Raw genomic sequence first — 16,423 nt, forward strand, 5'->3', positions numbered from 1 at the left:
AATGCCCACCCCCTTGCCCCGGAAGAGGCGGGGCTTCTGAGCGTGACCTGGAAATTGCCATGCGACCCTCGTCCTCATGAGCTCCGGCCTTCTGGGAAGATGGCTGAGGTGCAGGGGGCTGAAGTTAGAGTGGACGACGGCGAGCCGAAACTGAGCAAAAAGTAAGTGTCGCGGCAGGTCATTAAAACCTTTGCTGTCGGAGAGTCTGAACTAGGAGGCGCCTCGAGGCTCCGGCCGAGGCGGCTGTGCCTGGGGCCTTCCTGCCGGTTCTCGTGGGTATGAACATGCTGGGACGTAGTCGCTGCGCCCCGAAACTACAGCCCCCAGGATGCCCGGGGCCCCCCGCTGGTTGGGTCCTTCCTCCTTCTCGTACTCGTGGAGTAAGAATGCGGAGAACTGGGCGGGGACAGAGAAAAGCGAAATTTACTCCTTCCCTTTTCTCCGAGAAATGCGTTACTGTGCCACACCCCGGTAAAGAAGTGGAGAAATGTTAAATACCCTAGCTTTTCAGAAGCACCTTCAACGTTCGAACTTTATGTATCAAAAGCCATTCTGAACCCTTTGTATTAAAGGGATCAGTTCTAAAACTGTCGTACACCTATCCATATGGGTTAGAGCATTGTGAGTATGTCTGGCAGTAGGGACTGTCTTATTTAGCCGGGTACACCGAACTGCACTTAGCACTGCTGGCTATATCTTTGTTGATCACCCCAAATCCTTGGAGTATGAAGGTAAATATAAATAAATTAAGGTTAGCCGCCCTTTCACTGACTGTGTCTTGTATTCTCTTAATACTACACTCTTTCTCAACCGGAGTTCTTCATAGAACACAGGTAATGATCTGAGTGACTAGTTCCTCAGTACTCCTAAGGATAGTACATAAATATAGTACCGTTCCAGAGGCATCGGAGAGAAGTTAGTTTATTGCATATAATGCCTGCTTTAGTGCATTTTTTTAGTTCTGTTTCTTAATTGTTCTTGGAACTTCCTTGGTGTGAATCTTTAGTGAGCACCATTGTATGCCAGTTATTTTCTCCAAGTTTAAAAACAGATAGGCTGCCTGCCAGGTGATTCATTCAAGGCCACATTTATTTTAAGGCAATAAAGAACATGATCTCTGTCATTCTGTTGCCTTCCAGTGTTAATGTATAAATTTAATGTAGTCTAAAACTCTTTCTGAATTTCTTCTTTCCTCCTCGTTCCTGGAGCTCCAAACAAGGCTTGTCTTTGATTCAGGTGCTTTTGTGTGGCTTGTTTTTAGCTTCCTCTAGAGTTTGCAGTTGATGGTGACGTTTTGTATGCTTCCCATTGCCATCTTTGTGGACAGGTATTTCATCACCAAGAGAGAAACTACATATCAGGGGCTTCAGAAACACTCCCATTTTCTAGACTGTTGTGATCATTTCTACCCATAAACCATTGACTGACTTGCTGTTGACCCCAGATAAGCACCATCTTACCATAACCAGGACTGAGAACATTGTCAGTTACATTTGCAGCACAGTGAGTGTTACAGGGTTGATGTCAGTTGAGAGGGTCTTATGTAAAATGGGACACTAAAAGGTTGTGTAACCTCGCCTTCTCCCCGCACCCAACCCGTAAGAGTAGGAGTGCTGGCTGGGAGTATGTGTACTGTCTGTCCCATCTGACACCACATCTCTGTGTTTCCTGTTAGGTGGTGGTAATCATTAGTTCCAGGGTAATCTGCCATGTTGACGCAAGCGGCTGTAAGGCTTGTTAGGGGGTCCCTGCGCCAAACCTCCTGGGCACAGTGGGGGCAGAGGGAGCTGCGCCTGTGTCAACTTGCTCCTTTCACAACGGTTCACAAGGACAAGCCACTTTCTGATAAAAGAAGGTTGGTGCCCATTACCTTCTTTATTGCTCTGGGAGCAAAAATCCTTCCCTTACTTAGTTTCTTATCTGTTAAGCCTCTGGCTAAGTCTTTGGACTTGATAAGGAAGCAACCCTGCTACCTACCAAAACCAATAGTCCTTTCTCAGTTTCTCTTTAATAAATTGAAATTCTCACTCCATAGATTCTTGAGATGACTTTTAGGTCTTATTCTAGAACAGTGCTGAGAACAGAACCCTTTATGAATAAAGAATTTCTAATGCAGGTTATTTTCCCTTCCTGTCTTTCTGGAATTTCTTTGCTCCTGAGATTAACTTGGTTTCTAGTCTTAGTTCTTACTCCTAGGACCTTTTTGGATTATCCTTATTATTGATTTGATTTAAAGGACAACAGCCAGTTGAATGGAAAACAAGTTCATTATGTTAATGCCAGGAAGAACCAGAGAGGCTTCGATGCCCACTGACTGAATGACAGCACAATAAGTCTAGCACACTGTTCTAGAAAGGTGGCTTCACAACTGCTACAAAACAGATTATATACAGAGACACTTACTTTGAGGCCCTTAGAGTCAGTTTTCTTACTTAAAAGATAATCATTTCAAATCTCCAATTAAGTTTTTTTAATTGAGTTACTCTAAACTCATAGATAATTTAAAATGCACCCTGAAGCCAAACAGTATGCAAGCCTGACTAAGGATCATTTGCCATGGTTCATTATGACAGGATATTCAGTTAACATTGGTGGTTTAAAAGAATGATCAAGTCTATTTGAATAATGAGGGTATCCCTCTCTACCCAAATCTGTTTGGTTTCTGGGTTCAGATAGCAAGTTTTCAAATTATTTAAACCAAGTTGTACCAATCGCTTTAGTTTTTGAGTCTCAGGTGACGAGTATCAAGAGTTTGAATAGTGAGAGATTTGACAAGAAATTTATCCACATCTGTAAAATTTCTGTCCTTGAGGCAGAGTGTGAAGGGTTAAGATAGTGAGGGATACCTAGAATGGTTCACATTTGCATGCTTACTAAAATGCTAGGGGTGGGGTCATCTCTTTATGTACATTATCTCAATCCTCACAACATCTGGGGAGGAGGGTGTCTATTATTATTTTACAGGAGAAATTAAGTCACTTGCCCAAAGTCACCTAATTGGTAGGTAGGTGTGTCAGGATTTAGCCCCAGGCAGTCTGGCTCCAAAGATGGTATATTATCCCCTGTGCTGTGCTGCTTTGTACACTATTCTACCCAATTTGTTGTCAAAGTCAGGCTGCACTGGGGAGAGTGAGGCCAATGCTGAGGGCCATTGTCAATGCATTGATCAATGCTGGGGGAGAGATTGTCAGTGGAGTGTCTCCCTGAACTCTGAAGAGCCACCTCTTCCTCACCCCACCCCAGACTAACCCACTCCTTTCGGGAGGGGAGAGAGATGACAGACAAAGGTAGAGATGTCGCCTTATCACACATCAGATCTGATGCTCTAGGAACTTCATCTTCTGCAGAGAAATCCAAACAACTAAGATTCAGTCCCTGGCCTCAAGGAGCTCCCAAGCCCAATTAGCTTGAGAAAAGCCTATCTTGCTGACTTTCTGGAAAACCTTTTTTCCTATTCTAAATATAAATTAATATGTAGGGTTTTCTTTGTCCTTGTCTATCTTGATTTTAGTTGGGATCTAATGCCAAGGACCTCAGACTGGAAAAAAGAGACTGAGAAAGATCTTTCACATCTTTATTCTAAGTTTATTTTTTTCCCTTGTCTGTTTCACATATAGAGTTCAGTGACTGAGAAACTAACAGTGGGCATGTAGAACTGGGCATGAGTGTTTCCCCAGGTTATTCATATTTTTGATAAGTAGCTATGGGGCAGAACATAGAGGACTCTTCAGGCACCTGTCACGTTGAACATTTTCATCTTCCTGACAGTGAGCTAAAGAGACGCCTGAAAGCTGAGAAGAAAATAGCAGAGAAAGAGGCCAAGCAGAAGGAGCTCAGTGAGAAACAACTAAGCCAGGCCGCTGCTGCCACCAACCACACTGCTGATAATGGTGTGGGTGCGGAGGAGGAGAGCTTGGACCCAAACGTGAGTCCTGGCTGGGCATAGGGAAGCTTCTAATGAGGATTATGGCAGATTCCTTGGGACCAGTGATTAAGGAGATAAATAGGAACTGAAACAGGCACAGGGATGGATGAGGGTGGGCCCACCACTCCATCTGGTTAAAGGCACAGGCCCTGCGCATTTTTCTTGTTGGCTACTTACAGATATTTGGGAGAATCCAGTACTTCCAAGTGACTGATCTTCCTTGGAGCTAGCTGGGCCTTATAGCAGCCCCAGAGAAAATGTCTCCCTAAAGGTGGGCTGGGGTTTACTTTAGCCCAGAGATTGGCAAACTGTGGCCCACAGGCCAAAGCCACCACTACCCCCATCCCTCCTCCCTGGTTTTATAAATAAAATTGTGTCGAAACACAGCCATGCCCATTTGTTTACATATGTCTGAGGCTGCTTTCACACTACAGTAGAGTTGAGTAGTTGCATCAGAAAAAGTTTGCTGACCCCTGATATAGAATATTCCTTTTTCACACCCTCCAGGCCCATGCGCCTGCCTTGGGGAAAAAGTCTGGTGTGTGGCCAGGGGCAGGAAAGTAGCAAGATAAGTGACTCACCATGCAGATGTGTCTACAAAAGTGGTAACCAGGGCCATCTGTACCAATTAAACATTATTTTAGGCAGAGACATGATTTTTCTTTTTGTTGAATCTTGTATTTTGGAATTCTGGCCTTTATTCCCAGCTGTGGATCTGGCCACCCTGCATATTTAAGTGCAAATCTCTCTCCATATTCCAAGCCTGTGATTTCAAGGATGCAGAGGGGGTTGGTTAAAGAAACCTCACTGTATTGGGGCCCCTCTAAGGCAGAATACAGAACTCCGCTAGACAGGCCTCTGGTCTGACCAGGTTCAACTTCTCAAAAGCTGTTTTGTTTTTTGTTTTTAACAGCAATACTTCAAAATCCGCAGCCAGGCAGTCCACCAGCTGAAGGTCAATGGGGAAGACCCATACCCACACAAGTTCCACGTCGACATCTCGCTCACTCACTTTATCCAAGAATACAGTCACCTGCAGCCTGGGGACCACCTGACTGACATCACCTTAAAGGTGGCAGGTAGGAAGATTCCCTGGCAGTTTGCTGAGCTCCCACAGCAGGCAGGCCTCTCCAGTTGCACAAAGGAAGGTCTGGGGTGGTCTTGCTCTCAAAAAGCTTAAGTCTGAGGCTACATTACTAGAGATGGCACCAGGATGTCTATCCACAGAAAGCAGAGCAGCCCTGAGGCATGAGGTCACATTCCAGTGGTGATGCTACAGAGGAAGGGTCATTCTCTGTGGGGGACTCCTGGCCTGACGCTGCTACTCATTCATAGTCCTTTAGAGGACTTCCCTTCATCAGTGGGAGCCATGGCCCTGAGCTCCTAAAAACTGCAATCTGTGTTCCTAGACTACTTTACACTAGGCTCTTTTTCTAGAGCACTGTTATTTTGGAGTTTACTATCGTGTGTGGGATCTTCTCCTTAATTTAAGAGACAATTAAATCCTGTCCTTCGTTTATACCTTCCCCCCCAAAAAATATATAAAATTATTAGTTGTAGAAAATTTAGAATGTTGAAACATTCAGAAAGGCAAAGAAAGAAAAGTTTGATTACCCATAATCCCACCACCCAGAGAGAACCCCTGCCAATACTTAAATGCCCCCCAAATTTCTTTTTCTTTAAAGTCCAGTGTTTTCACTAAAATATGTCTTGATGTTAGTTATTCTGGGTCAGTATTCTCAGGTACACAGTGTGCCCTTTATTTTTTTTTTTTAATAAATTTATTCATTTTATTTATTTATTTTTGGGGTCTTCGTTGCTGCACGCAGGCTTTCTCTAGTTGTGGCGAGCGGGGGCTACTCTTCATTGCGGTGCATGGTCTTCTCATTGTGGTGGCTTCTCTTATTGCAGAGCACGGGCTCTAGGCATATGAGGTTCAGTAGTTGCGACACGAGGACTCAGTAGTTGTGACTTGCGGGCTCTAGAGCGCAGGCTCAGTAGTTGTGGCACACAGGCTTAGTTGCTCCGCGGCCTGTGGGATCTTCCCGGACCAGTGCTCGAACCCGTGTCCCCTGCATTGGCAGGCGGATTCTTAACCATTGTGCCAGCAGGGAAGCCCTGTGCCCTTTAAATATGTATTCTCAAGTCTTTTTTTTTTTTTTTTTGGACATTTTTCTTGAATATAATTTTTTTGTATTCTGTTTCTTGCTTAGGTTTATGTTTGGGACTCCTTTTTATCTCTTTTTTTGTACTTTGATTTTTAAATTGTATCCTCCTTTCCAGTGTAGTTCTCTTAAGACATTATTTGTTGTATTTATTCACTCTTATTTCCTTCTAATTTAGGCTTCATTTCTGAGATGATTTTTTCCTTTATTTCTAATTTTTTCAACGTGTCATCTCATTTCTTAGTTTCTTCTAGTTCTAATTTGTGTTCTTTCACATTTTGTGTCATATTCTTAATGTCTTTCAGCTCATGCAATAGAATATTTTGCTTTTCCTGAGCATGTCTTTCTCGAGTGCTTTTGTTGCCTGTGGTGATGTTATTCTCCTTATTCTCTTTTTTTTAATTTAATAACTTTGATATTTGACCTCACTACTTTTATGTTGTTTATTTTCATGTGAGATTAATTTTCTTCAATGTTAAAAGGAAGCTTGGTTTAGATAGCTTTTCAACTTCACTGAGCTCCCTCTTCTGTTGTTTTTGTGGAGCATTCAGAAATACAGCAGCTTCCTTTCTGGGATTTTCAGGCTCTTCTCCTTTCTCGCTTTTGTTGGACCTTCTCTTTCCTTTGTCTCTTTTTTCTTGGTCTTGTTCAATTTTGTGGGGCCTTGTCCTAGGAGAGATCCCTTGCTGTTAAATTTAGAGAGTTCTTGGGGGCTACACTAAAGGACTTCATCCCCTAGACCTTCTTAATGCAGCCCACTATACTCACTTGTATGGCAGTAAGCTGCTATCCTCCCAGTGTCCGCTGCTGTCCTCCACTTAGCCCTGCCACATTTTCCAGTGAATACCTATGGCTTTTTGGGAGACTTCCAGTTCTCAGACCTGCCAGAGACTCCATTGCTTCCCATAGCTTTTTCCCATATAGAGGTCTTGGGGCCCTTAGTGGTTTTCCCCAGCGCTTGTATTTGGGGATTCTTGGGAATATCTTCCCACATAATTTTGTTGTAAATTTTGTCCATGGCTTTTTGGACTTGCCTGTCTAGTTGTGCTTTCTTTTCTTTTTTTTTTTTTTTAAACTATTTATTTGGCTGCACCAGGTCTTAGTTGCAGCATGAGGGACCTAGTTCCCTGACCAGGGATCAAACCCAGGCCCCCTGCATTGGGAGCACAGAGTCTTAACCACTGGACCACCAGGGAAGTCCTTGTGCTTTCTATTTTTATGTGAGGATTTAGGAAGATCCCACAGCTATGCTGCCATCAACATTCCAGGAATCCATTGAACACCTTTAAAAGCCAGATCTTTCTGCACATCTTTTAACTGGTTTAAATGGGGAGCCAACGTTGTCATGAAGAAAATGGCAGGGCTTAGGCCTCAGGCTAAAATCAAATTGTTCTAGTTTATATTCTGCCTGGATGTAAAAACTGCAGAGGGAGCTTTTTTGGCACTGATATCATGAAATAGCTTCTGCTTCTGTCATTATTTTTGCTGTTCTCTAGGTAGGATCCATGCCAAAAGAGCTTCTGGGGGAAAGCTCATCTTCTATGACCTTCGAGGAGAGGGGGTCAAGTTGCAAGTCATGGCCAATTCCAGGTATATAGAAATACCCAGTTACAGGCCTTTCTAGGTTGGCCCAGAGCAACATGACTGGGGAAAAAGGCCCATATAGTCTTCTTTTCCCATTGGAAATTAAAGGGAGTGGTATATGGTTGGGAAAATAAAAGGGCCATCTGGTCACCTGGAGAATAAAGACTGATCTTGGGTTGTGGAGCAGTTAAAAATAAAAGATAATACTTTTTAACGGTTGACCTTGAATCTGAGATTCTTCTTGGGTACACATTAACACTTTAGTGAGGGTTCTACAGTAAACCAGTGGTCAGTTTTAGTTTGGGATATTGTATACTGAATTATGTTTTCCATTTATTCAGGAATTATAAATCTGAAGAAGAATTTATTCGTATTAACAACAAACTGCGCCGGGGAGACATAATTGGAGTTCAGGGCAATCCTGGGAAAACCAAGAAAGGCGAACTGAGCATCATTCCCTATGAAATCACACTGCTGTCTCCTTGCTTGCATATGTTACCTCATCTTCACTTTGGCCTCAAAGACAAGGTAATTTCTCGTGGCCTCCTGGCTCTGGTTTATCATACCATTGAATCAAACACATCAGTGATTTCTATCTGTTACTTTTCATTTAGGAAACACGGTTTCGTCAGAGATACTTGGACTTGATCTTGAATGACTTTGTGAGGCAGAAGTTTATCATCCGCTCTAAGATCATCACATATATAAGAAGTTTCTTGGATGAGTTGGGATTCCTAGAGGTGATGGAAAGTTCTTACCTGACACGATGAGCTGCCTTCTGTGCTTGCCTCTTACTCTTCTTCCCTTCCCTTCTCCACAGGCACATCCTGTGTCAGTATCCTTCGTGCTCAGTGAAAAGTCCCCTTTCTTGCCAGTGTCTTTGTTCCACCTTGTTTACTTAGTGCCCTGATTAGGAAGGTAGGACGGGACTTCTAAGATAATGGACAAAGTAGAGGACCATCCACATACTACTAACAATGCCATGTTCAATGTGTTATCAACTCATTTTGCTTTTTTGTAGCATTAAAAAATATTTTTCTTGATTTTTATTCAACTTATTTAAAAAATGTGTTTAGGAAAATTTTTAGAGCAAAAAAAAATTTTTTTTCAATATTTTCTAATTTTATGAGAAAGGTGAGTACATGTTACCATAAAACAAATTCAAACAATAAAGAAATAAATAGAAACAAAACTGAAAGTCCCCTTTCATTTTTTCCCAGCTAATGTCCCTCTCCAAACTTGAATTTGAGGTGGCACAGTGGTTAAGACTGCACTCCCGATGCAGGGGGCCAAGGTTCAATCCCTGGTCAGGGAACTAGGTCCCACATGCATGCCGCAACTAAGAGTTTGCGTGCCACAACTGAGGAACTCTCGAGCCTCAACTAAGGAGCCTGCGTGCTGCAACTAAGACCCAGCGCAACCAGATAAATAAATAAATAAATAAATTTTTTTTTTAAAAAAAAACTTGAATATGTATCCTTCCTCACCATTTACTCTGCATATTTATAATACCTCCATTCCTGTGCATGTGGCAGGTGGGGTAAGTGTAAGTGTGTAAGTGTAAATGTTTTAGAACGGTTTTATTTTTTGCTTTAAACATAAATGAAGTCACGTTGTATTATAATGGACCTCCCCCCACACACACAATATATTCTGGGGCCCTTTGCATGTCCATATATATGTGTGTATGTGTATTCCTTTTTGATGCTTTATAATTATTTCCCCTATTGATAGTTTAAGTTTCTGATTTTCTCCAATAATGTTTTAGTGAACATCTTTGTGCACATGGACAGGTGTTTCTGTAGGATGGATTTCTAGAAGTAGAATAAGTCAAAGGGTATAAGCAGTTAGAATTTTTAATAAATACTGCAAACTGAACTCAAGAAAGGCTGTACCCATTTAGAGTCCCACTAACAGCTTGTGAAAGTTTATGGGACTGTGTTAATGGTGTTTGGTATTAATAGAGACACTATTCTAGAAAATCAAGCTATCTCTACTTTTTTTGTCAAGCACCTACACATTATTATTGAACTTAACTTTTACTTGGGATATAGTAGGCTTACACTATCACATTCAAAGCATGAGCCATTCCCAAGAACTCTAGTTTGAGGACCTCTGTCTGTGAACTAAATGTTTTTCTTCTCTTTTAGATTGAAACTCCCATGATGAACATCATCCCAGGGGGAGCTGTGGCCAAGCCTTTTATCACCTACCACAACGAGCTGGACATGAATTTATATATGAGGATTGCTCCAGAACTCTACCATAAGGTAGTCAATAAGAAGATGCCCTGTGTCCTTAGAGAAGTAGGAGGCTGAAAAATACTGGCTAGACAGGTACAGTCAGAAATAAGAGGAACATTGAGGGTAGAACAACCAGGAGAGTATTCTAAATTGTCAGGCTTCTGAGTGTTACATTTCTGGAATTTACCTATAGGATCAGTAGAGCATTATAGTGCAAAGGGAGTATCTTTCCTAGGTGTACAGATCCTCCTAACATACTTTGTTTCCCATAATCTCATAATACTTTTAAGTTTATAATCCTCCTTGGATTAAATTTGATTTTAGTCTTTGGTAGAAGAATGAGTTGAATCTCTGTCTGAAAGTTGGAAATATCCTCAAATCACCAGAGTAAATATTGAAGGATGTGTCATTTGAGATTCTTACTTGCAAATGACAAAGCCTGTTAATGGTGTTTAAGCAAAAAAAAAAAAAAATGTATTCGAATATATAAGCAAGCTCACAATTTCCAGGAAGATCAGAGAATCAGGCTTGGAGACCACACAACTAGGAATGATTCTGAATCATATCACTGAGCTATTCCCATGAAGAACCCAGTATCTTCCAGTCAGGGCAGTTACCACAGCTCATAAGCTTGGCACTAGGCACAGGTCATTGCCATTGGGACTTCTGCGGTTACTACCTCTATAAGCCAGATATCTCTGGCCCCCTTCACCAGAAGGGATTCTGTGCAATACCTGCATCATCTTTGCGTGTTGAAGTCTCACAGGTTGGGGAACTTAGGTCACATGCCTACATCCTAACACCAAAAGAGGCTTCTTTCTTGGGGAGGCTCACACTCACAAGATGGGGGACACCCCAGACAAAGGAAGATAGTTCAGTGATTCTGGACAGCCAGAATGAATGATGACTGTCCACAAAGGCCTGAAGAGAGTAGGGCACTCAGCATTTGGGTAGAGACCTGAAAGCATGCCTTGAACTGTGAAATCCAAGTTACAGCTTTTGTAGACAGACACTTCCCCTAGCCAGTAAGACAAGATTAGCTGCCATGACCATGGCCATGTGTTGTTATTAGATGCTGGTGGTTGGTGGCATTGACCGGGTTTATGAAATCGGACGCCAGTTCCGGAATGAAGGAATTGATTTGACTCACAATCCTGAGTTCACCACCTGTGAATTCTACATGGCCTATGCAGACTATCATGATCTCATGGAAATCACAGAGAAGATGATTTCAGGTGACCCCTCCTGCTCCCTTTGTCTTTCACTACAAAGAAAGTCTGCAGGGCTGGTGTGCCGCTTTCAATTGGACTTCCTGTTGGTCCTCTTTAAATGACACATTTCTTTCCCAGGGATGGTGAAACACATTACAGGCAGTTACAAGGTCACCTATCATCCAGATGGCCCAGAGGGCCAAGCCTGTGAGATTGACTTCACCCCACCCTTCCGGAAAATCAGCATGGTAGAAGAGCTTGAGAAAGCCCTGGGCATGAAACTGCCAGAAACTAACCTCTTCGAAACCGAAGGTAAAGTGATGCACTCCTTCACTGTAGGGCCCTCCTTCCTGTTCAGCTCTGAATTAGATTAGGTCAGGGCTAGAATTTCCCATGTTATTCTCTTTATTACCTCTTAATGGGGTAGTGTGATGTCTGCTGTCCTAACTTGTATGTTTGTATTACAGAAACTCGCAAAATTCTAGATGATATCTGTGTGGCAAAAGCTGTTGAATGCCCTCCACCTCGGACCACAGCCAGGCTCCTTGATAAGGTGAAAGGCCGTGCACTTCTAGTACATGCCCTCATCCAGTGGTAACGCCCCCTACTTCCTATGAAGGTGAACTCCACTGTAGAGAATGAACTTCTACAGCTTCACAGGAAAGCTCTACTGAGAAAACAAGTTTTGAATTCCTGCTGTACTAAGCTCTGTGCCAAATAGTTATGTTCGTTACCTTATTACCAACCATTGAGAAGCTTAGGATAAACCCGTATAGCATCAGGTATAGGGTTAGGGTCCGAGGCCTCTACCACCAAGGCGGAGATGATCAAAATGCCATTTAGAAGGGCTCTCTAACTCTGCTTCTCCTTAAGCTTGTCGGGGAGTTCCTGGAAGTGACGTGCATCAATCCTACATTCATCTGTGATCACCCGCAGATAATGAGTCCTCTGGCCAAATGGTAAGATAAAGCACGGTGTTGCAGTTACCTGTTGCTGCATAACCTCAGAACTTAGCGGCATAAAACAGTTTATTCTCAAGAGTTTGTGGGTTCATTGGGTAGTCTTTCTGCTCTACGTGGTGTTGGCTAGGGTAACTCAAGTGGCTTTTTTCAACTGGGAACTTTGCCAGGGCACCTTGCATCTCCTCCACATGGGATCTCATCCTCTGGGGCCTCTCTGGCAGCGTAGCCAGGGTTCCAAGTGGAAGCATTCCAAAAGAATAAATCCTGAGGTGCAAACACATATCAATCCTCTGCTGATGTCCCATTGGCCAGAGCAAGTCATATGGGCAGCCCAGACTCGGTGTAGCAGGGACTACAGAAGGGCATAAATACAGGGGGTATGGTTCAGTGTATCAGTCTACCACACATGCCTGTTGTGAAGATAATTAAAGGTTCTTTGTCTCTAACCCTCCTCACTAGTGTACCAAGTGATTTGGTGCCAAGGATGCATGCAGGCTTTGGGTCACAATCAGTACAATTTTGAGTCAACTAGATTTCAGGAATTCTTGTTTGTACCAGATGTTCTTACTGAACCTGCATATTCACCCTCCCCTTTGGTCTCCTGTCCCCAGGCACCGCTCTAAAGAGGGTCTGACTGAACGCTTTGAGCTGTTTGTCATGAAAAAGGAAATATGCAATGCCTACACTGAGCTGAATGACCCTATGCGACAGCGGCAGCTTTTTGAAGAACAGGCCAAGGTAAGGAAGGAATGTGTGCCCACTCACCAGACGATATCAGCATTAACCCTGGTCTGTGTCTTGTCTGCAACTCCTGGTGACTTCAGCAGAATGAAGGATGAAAGCCACAGGCTTCACTGGAGGAAGTCACATTTCAAGATGGAGAACTTGACTAGTTTTGGCCCTAGAATTTCTATATAAATGGAGCTTAGGCATGAATATCTGTTTGAGGAGTGTGACACTTGACAAGAACATAATTTTTCTTAGATGGTACATTTATTGAGGTGGCGTGAGGATGAGAAGCCAAAGCACTCACAGGCTGCCTACACTAGCACTGCCACTGATGGGTGGTTCAGGAAGTGGGAGAAAGACTGTTGGGAATCATCAGAGTCTCTGAAAGAAAATGCGTTTCACTGGACTTGAAGAGCCCCAGGCAGTAGAAGTATTTTCATTTCGCAGAGAAATTTGCATGTGTTCTGAGGTAGAATTCATCAGTCCTGACCTCCAGGTCTTTGAAAGAAATGGCTCCATCCTGGAGTTACTGGGAAACCAATTCCCAGCAAGTGCTGGGTGTCCAGAGCATCCCTGGAACGATACTGCCTCTGGACGTTTTCACGTGCTCACTCAGACGCTGAGAGAGCGCAGCCTAGAACAACGTCGCTGTGTGGTTCTCCTCTTCCAGGCCAAAGCTGCTGGCGATGATGAGGCCATGTTCATAGATGAAACCTTCTGCACTGCCCTGGAATACGGGCTGCCCCCCACAGGTGGCTGGGGCATGGGCATCGACCGCGTCACCATGTTTCTCACCGACTCCAATAACATCAAGGTATGAGGAGACCCTGAAGGAGCACCACTGTGTTGGAAGCGGGGTGTGGTGGGCCTGGAGCCTAAAGAGAGGGCTTTGGGCTAGGAGGAGGGGCAGGCAGAGAAGTTACAGGGGACTTCACCAGAGGAGGGGCAGAGCATCTGACCTTACAGAATTCGGGGGTTTTTCAGCCTGAGGCAGAAGAAATACTAATTGTTCACATTTCTTAAGGATCCAAGGAACATGCTAAGCCATCTGCATGCATTATCTCATTTAACTTAAGTCAGCTTATGACGTGTAGAAACTGTTGCTATCCCATGTTTATAGTTGAGGAAATCATATTTGAAGAGAATCTCTCTGTTTGTTCCTTCTTTTGACATTGTACCCTAGGCAGCGCTGTGCATTTCTTCTTTTCCATCCTCTGTAACTGAGAGGGACTGAATTGAAATGAAAGAACACAGATGCCCGGGTGTTGGTGATAACAGTAATGAGGGGCGAAAGGAGTAGGTGGATAGCCAGGAAAAAGTGTGTCTTAGCTTCAGAATGCATTCTCTCTCCTGTAGGAAGTGCTTCTGTTTCCTGCCATGAAACCCGAAGACAAGAAGGAGAACATAGCCACCACTGAGGGACTGGAAAGCACAGCAGCCGGCACTTCTGTCTAGAAAACAGTGACAGCAAGTCGCACGGCTTGGGCATCTGCGCTTGTGCAGAAGATCAAGGACTGCGAGGGAATTCCTGTGTGCGTTGCTGTCTACTTGACTATCACATTTCATGTCAGCCATCAAAAGAGAGAAGAGGAATTAAGAATTCCTTTTTACTCCTTGTTATCAAATAAACCATTTGTCTCTACTCCTGTCTCATCACTCTTTTTACTTTTGGAATGTCATCTTATTAGACAGCTGACATAATGAATGTTTTAAAGTCTTTATTGAATTTGTTAACAATATTGCTTCTGTTTTATGTTTTGGTTTTTAGGCCGTGAGGCATGTGGGATCTTAGCTCCCCAACCAGGGATCAAACCACCCCCTGCATTGGAAGGCGGAGTCTTAACCACTGGACCGCCAGGGAAGTCCCCAGAGGTGCTATTTTAGATAGAAGTGATGGAGGCAGTGCTACGTTGCATATGTGGTCAGGGAAGACCTCTTCTAGATGACATTTAAGTAGAAATCTGGAAACAGAGATCTGAGTGGAAAAGGGGTGATTTAGACTACAAGGCTGCATTTTTGAGGAACAGCAAAGGGGTCTGGTATGGCTGGAGAGGAGCAAGTAAAGATCAGTAAGGGGCCGGATCATGCAGGCATCTGTAAGTCATGCAGAGGAGTATGTATTATGAGTGGGGTGTGAAGCCATTGGAGGGTTTTGAGCAGTGTTTTTTTGTTTGTTTGTTTTTTGGCCACACCACGTATGGCATGTGGGATCTTAATACCCCAAGCAGGGATTGAACCCATGCCCTCTGCATTGGAAGCACGGAGTCTTAGCCACTGGACCACCAGGGAAGTTCCCTTGAGCAGTGTTTTTAAAAGATTGTTCTAGTTAGCATGTGGAAAGCAAGAGTGAAAGGGAGACAGTTGCACTGCAGCAGTGGGCTGAGGAGTGATGATGCCTTAGCCTTGGGTGGTGTAAAGAGATGGTGATGATTGAGCCATTGGACTTTGCCTGTGTTCCTGAGGTCAGCAGAATCTGCTGTCAATGTGGGTTGTAAGAAGAGGAATCAAAGATAATTTCAAGGTTTGGGGCCTGACCAACTGGAAAGTAGAGTTGTCATTGACTTGAGATGGAAAAAACTTGAGGAAGTGCAGGTTTGAGAAGGAAGGTTGAGTGTTTGGTTTTGGACATAATTAAATTTAACATGCTTGTTAGACATTGGGTGGGAAGAGTGAATAGGATGCTGAATAGTGAGTCTGGTGTATTCTCATTTTCAGCACAGTTCAATTGAGCTAAGAATGTGACAAGGGTATGGCTGGGGACCTGCTATTAAAAGAGAGCCCATGACACAGGGAGGCAGCTGGGGGAAACTTTTCTCCAACGAGAGAACAAAGGACTTGTCTTTTGCACTTCAGCAAAACCTCTGCAAGCGTCTCGGCTTGGGAGTTGCCAGTCTACTTTCACAGAGCAGTTTTTTACTTTGCGGCTGGTAAAATGATCTAAGCACCCAGAATTACCTAACTGGGAACTACAGGGAGTGCTGAGCACCTCACTCCTTGCTGGTGTTGAACATAGGCTCCAGGAGCACTTGGCAGTGCAGGTTAGATGACCAGGTGGTATTTCAGAAGAAACACATCATATGGTACATCCTTCAGCAAGGTGGTGTTAATTAATAATGAAAAGTCAACTCACCAGGATAAGGGACTGGACTTCAGGCACCACTGTACCGTCAATGTGGACCATTGGAAAAGGCAACGAGGATTAATGAGGTCACAAGTGATCTTTGGAGAGCTGTTTAGTAGTAGGCTGGGGGCAGATGCCAGCTGTCTGGCCTCAAGGAGCTTGGGGATAGAGGAACTGAAGCAGCAGTAGACATCTTGTCTGTGTGGTTTAGCAGGAAAAAATGACAAACAGAATGAAAGCTGGAAGGGGACTTCCCTGGTGGTGCAGTGGTTAAGAATCCTCCTGCCAATGCAGGGGGCATGGGTTTGATCCCTGGTCTGGGAAGATGCCACATGCCGCAGAGCAACTAAGCCCATGTACCACAATTAAGCCTGCGCTCTAGAGCCCGTGTGCCACAACAACAGCCCACGTGCCTAGAGCCCATGCTCCACAACAAGAGAAGCCACCGCAATGAGAAGCCCGCGCACCACAACGAAGAGTAGC

At 43.8% G+C, this 16,423-nt stretch overlaps 1 protein-coding gene across 4 annotated transcripts; it reads left to right on the plus strand.

Moving 5' to 3' along the window:
- Positions 1-8: 8 nt before the first annotated feature.
- KARS1 (lysyl-tRNA synthetase 1) lies at positions 9-14,461 on the plus strand. Of its 4 annotated transcripts, XM_007182605.2 has the most exons (15): positions 30-161; positions 1,676-1,855; positions 3,769-3,925; positions 4,839-5,004; positions 7,587-7,680; positions 8,016-8,202; positions 8,289-8,414; positions 9,825-9,944; positions 10,990-11,152; positions 11,267-11,440; positions 11,596-11,681; positions 12,002-12,087; positions 12,702-12,828; positions 13,490-13,633; positions 14,176-14,461. In XM_007182605.2, the coding sequence occupies exons 2-15, from the start codon at positions 1,710-1,712 to the stop codon at positions 14,272-14,274; spliced, it is 1,875 nt and encodes a 624-aa protein (XP_007182667.1). In that variant the 5' UTR covers positions 30-161; positions 1,676-1,709; the 3' UTR covers positions 14,275-14,461. The 4 variants fall into 4 exon arrangements, with proteins under 4 accessions (XP_007182668.1, XP_007182667.1, XP_057390361.1 ...); XM_007182606.3 differs by lacking the exon at positions 1,676-1,855 and having other exon boundaries at positions 9-161; XM_057534378.1 differs by lacking the exons at positions 1,676-1,855; positions 3,769-3,925 and having other exon boundaries at positions 55-161.
- Positions 14,462-16,423: the final 1,962 nt, after the last annotated feature.

This window comes from Balaenoptera acutorostrata, chromosome 19 (assembly GCF_949987535.1).
Source record: "Balaenoptera acutorostrata chromosome 19, mBalAcu1.1, whole genome shotgun sequence".
Taxonomy (NCBI): domain Eukaryota; kingdom Metazoa; phylum Chordata; class Mammalia; order Artiodactyla; family Balaenopteridae; genus Balaenoptera; species Balaenoptera acutorostrata.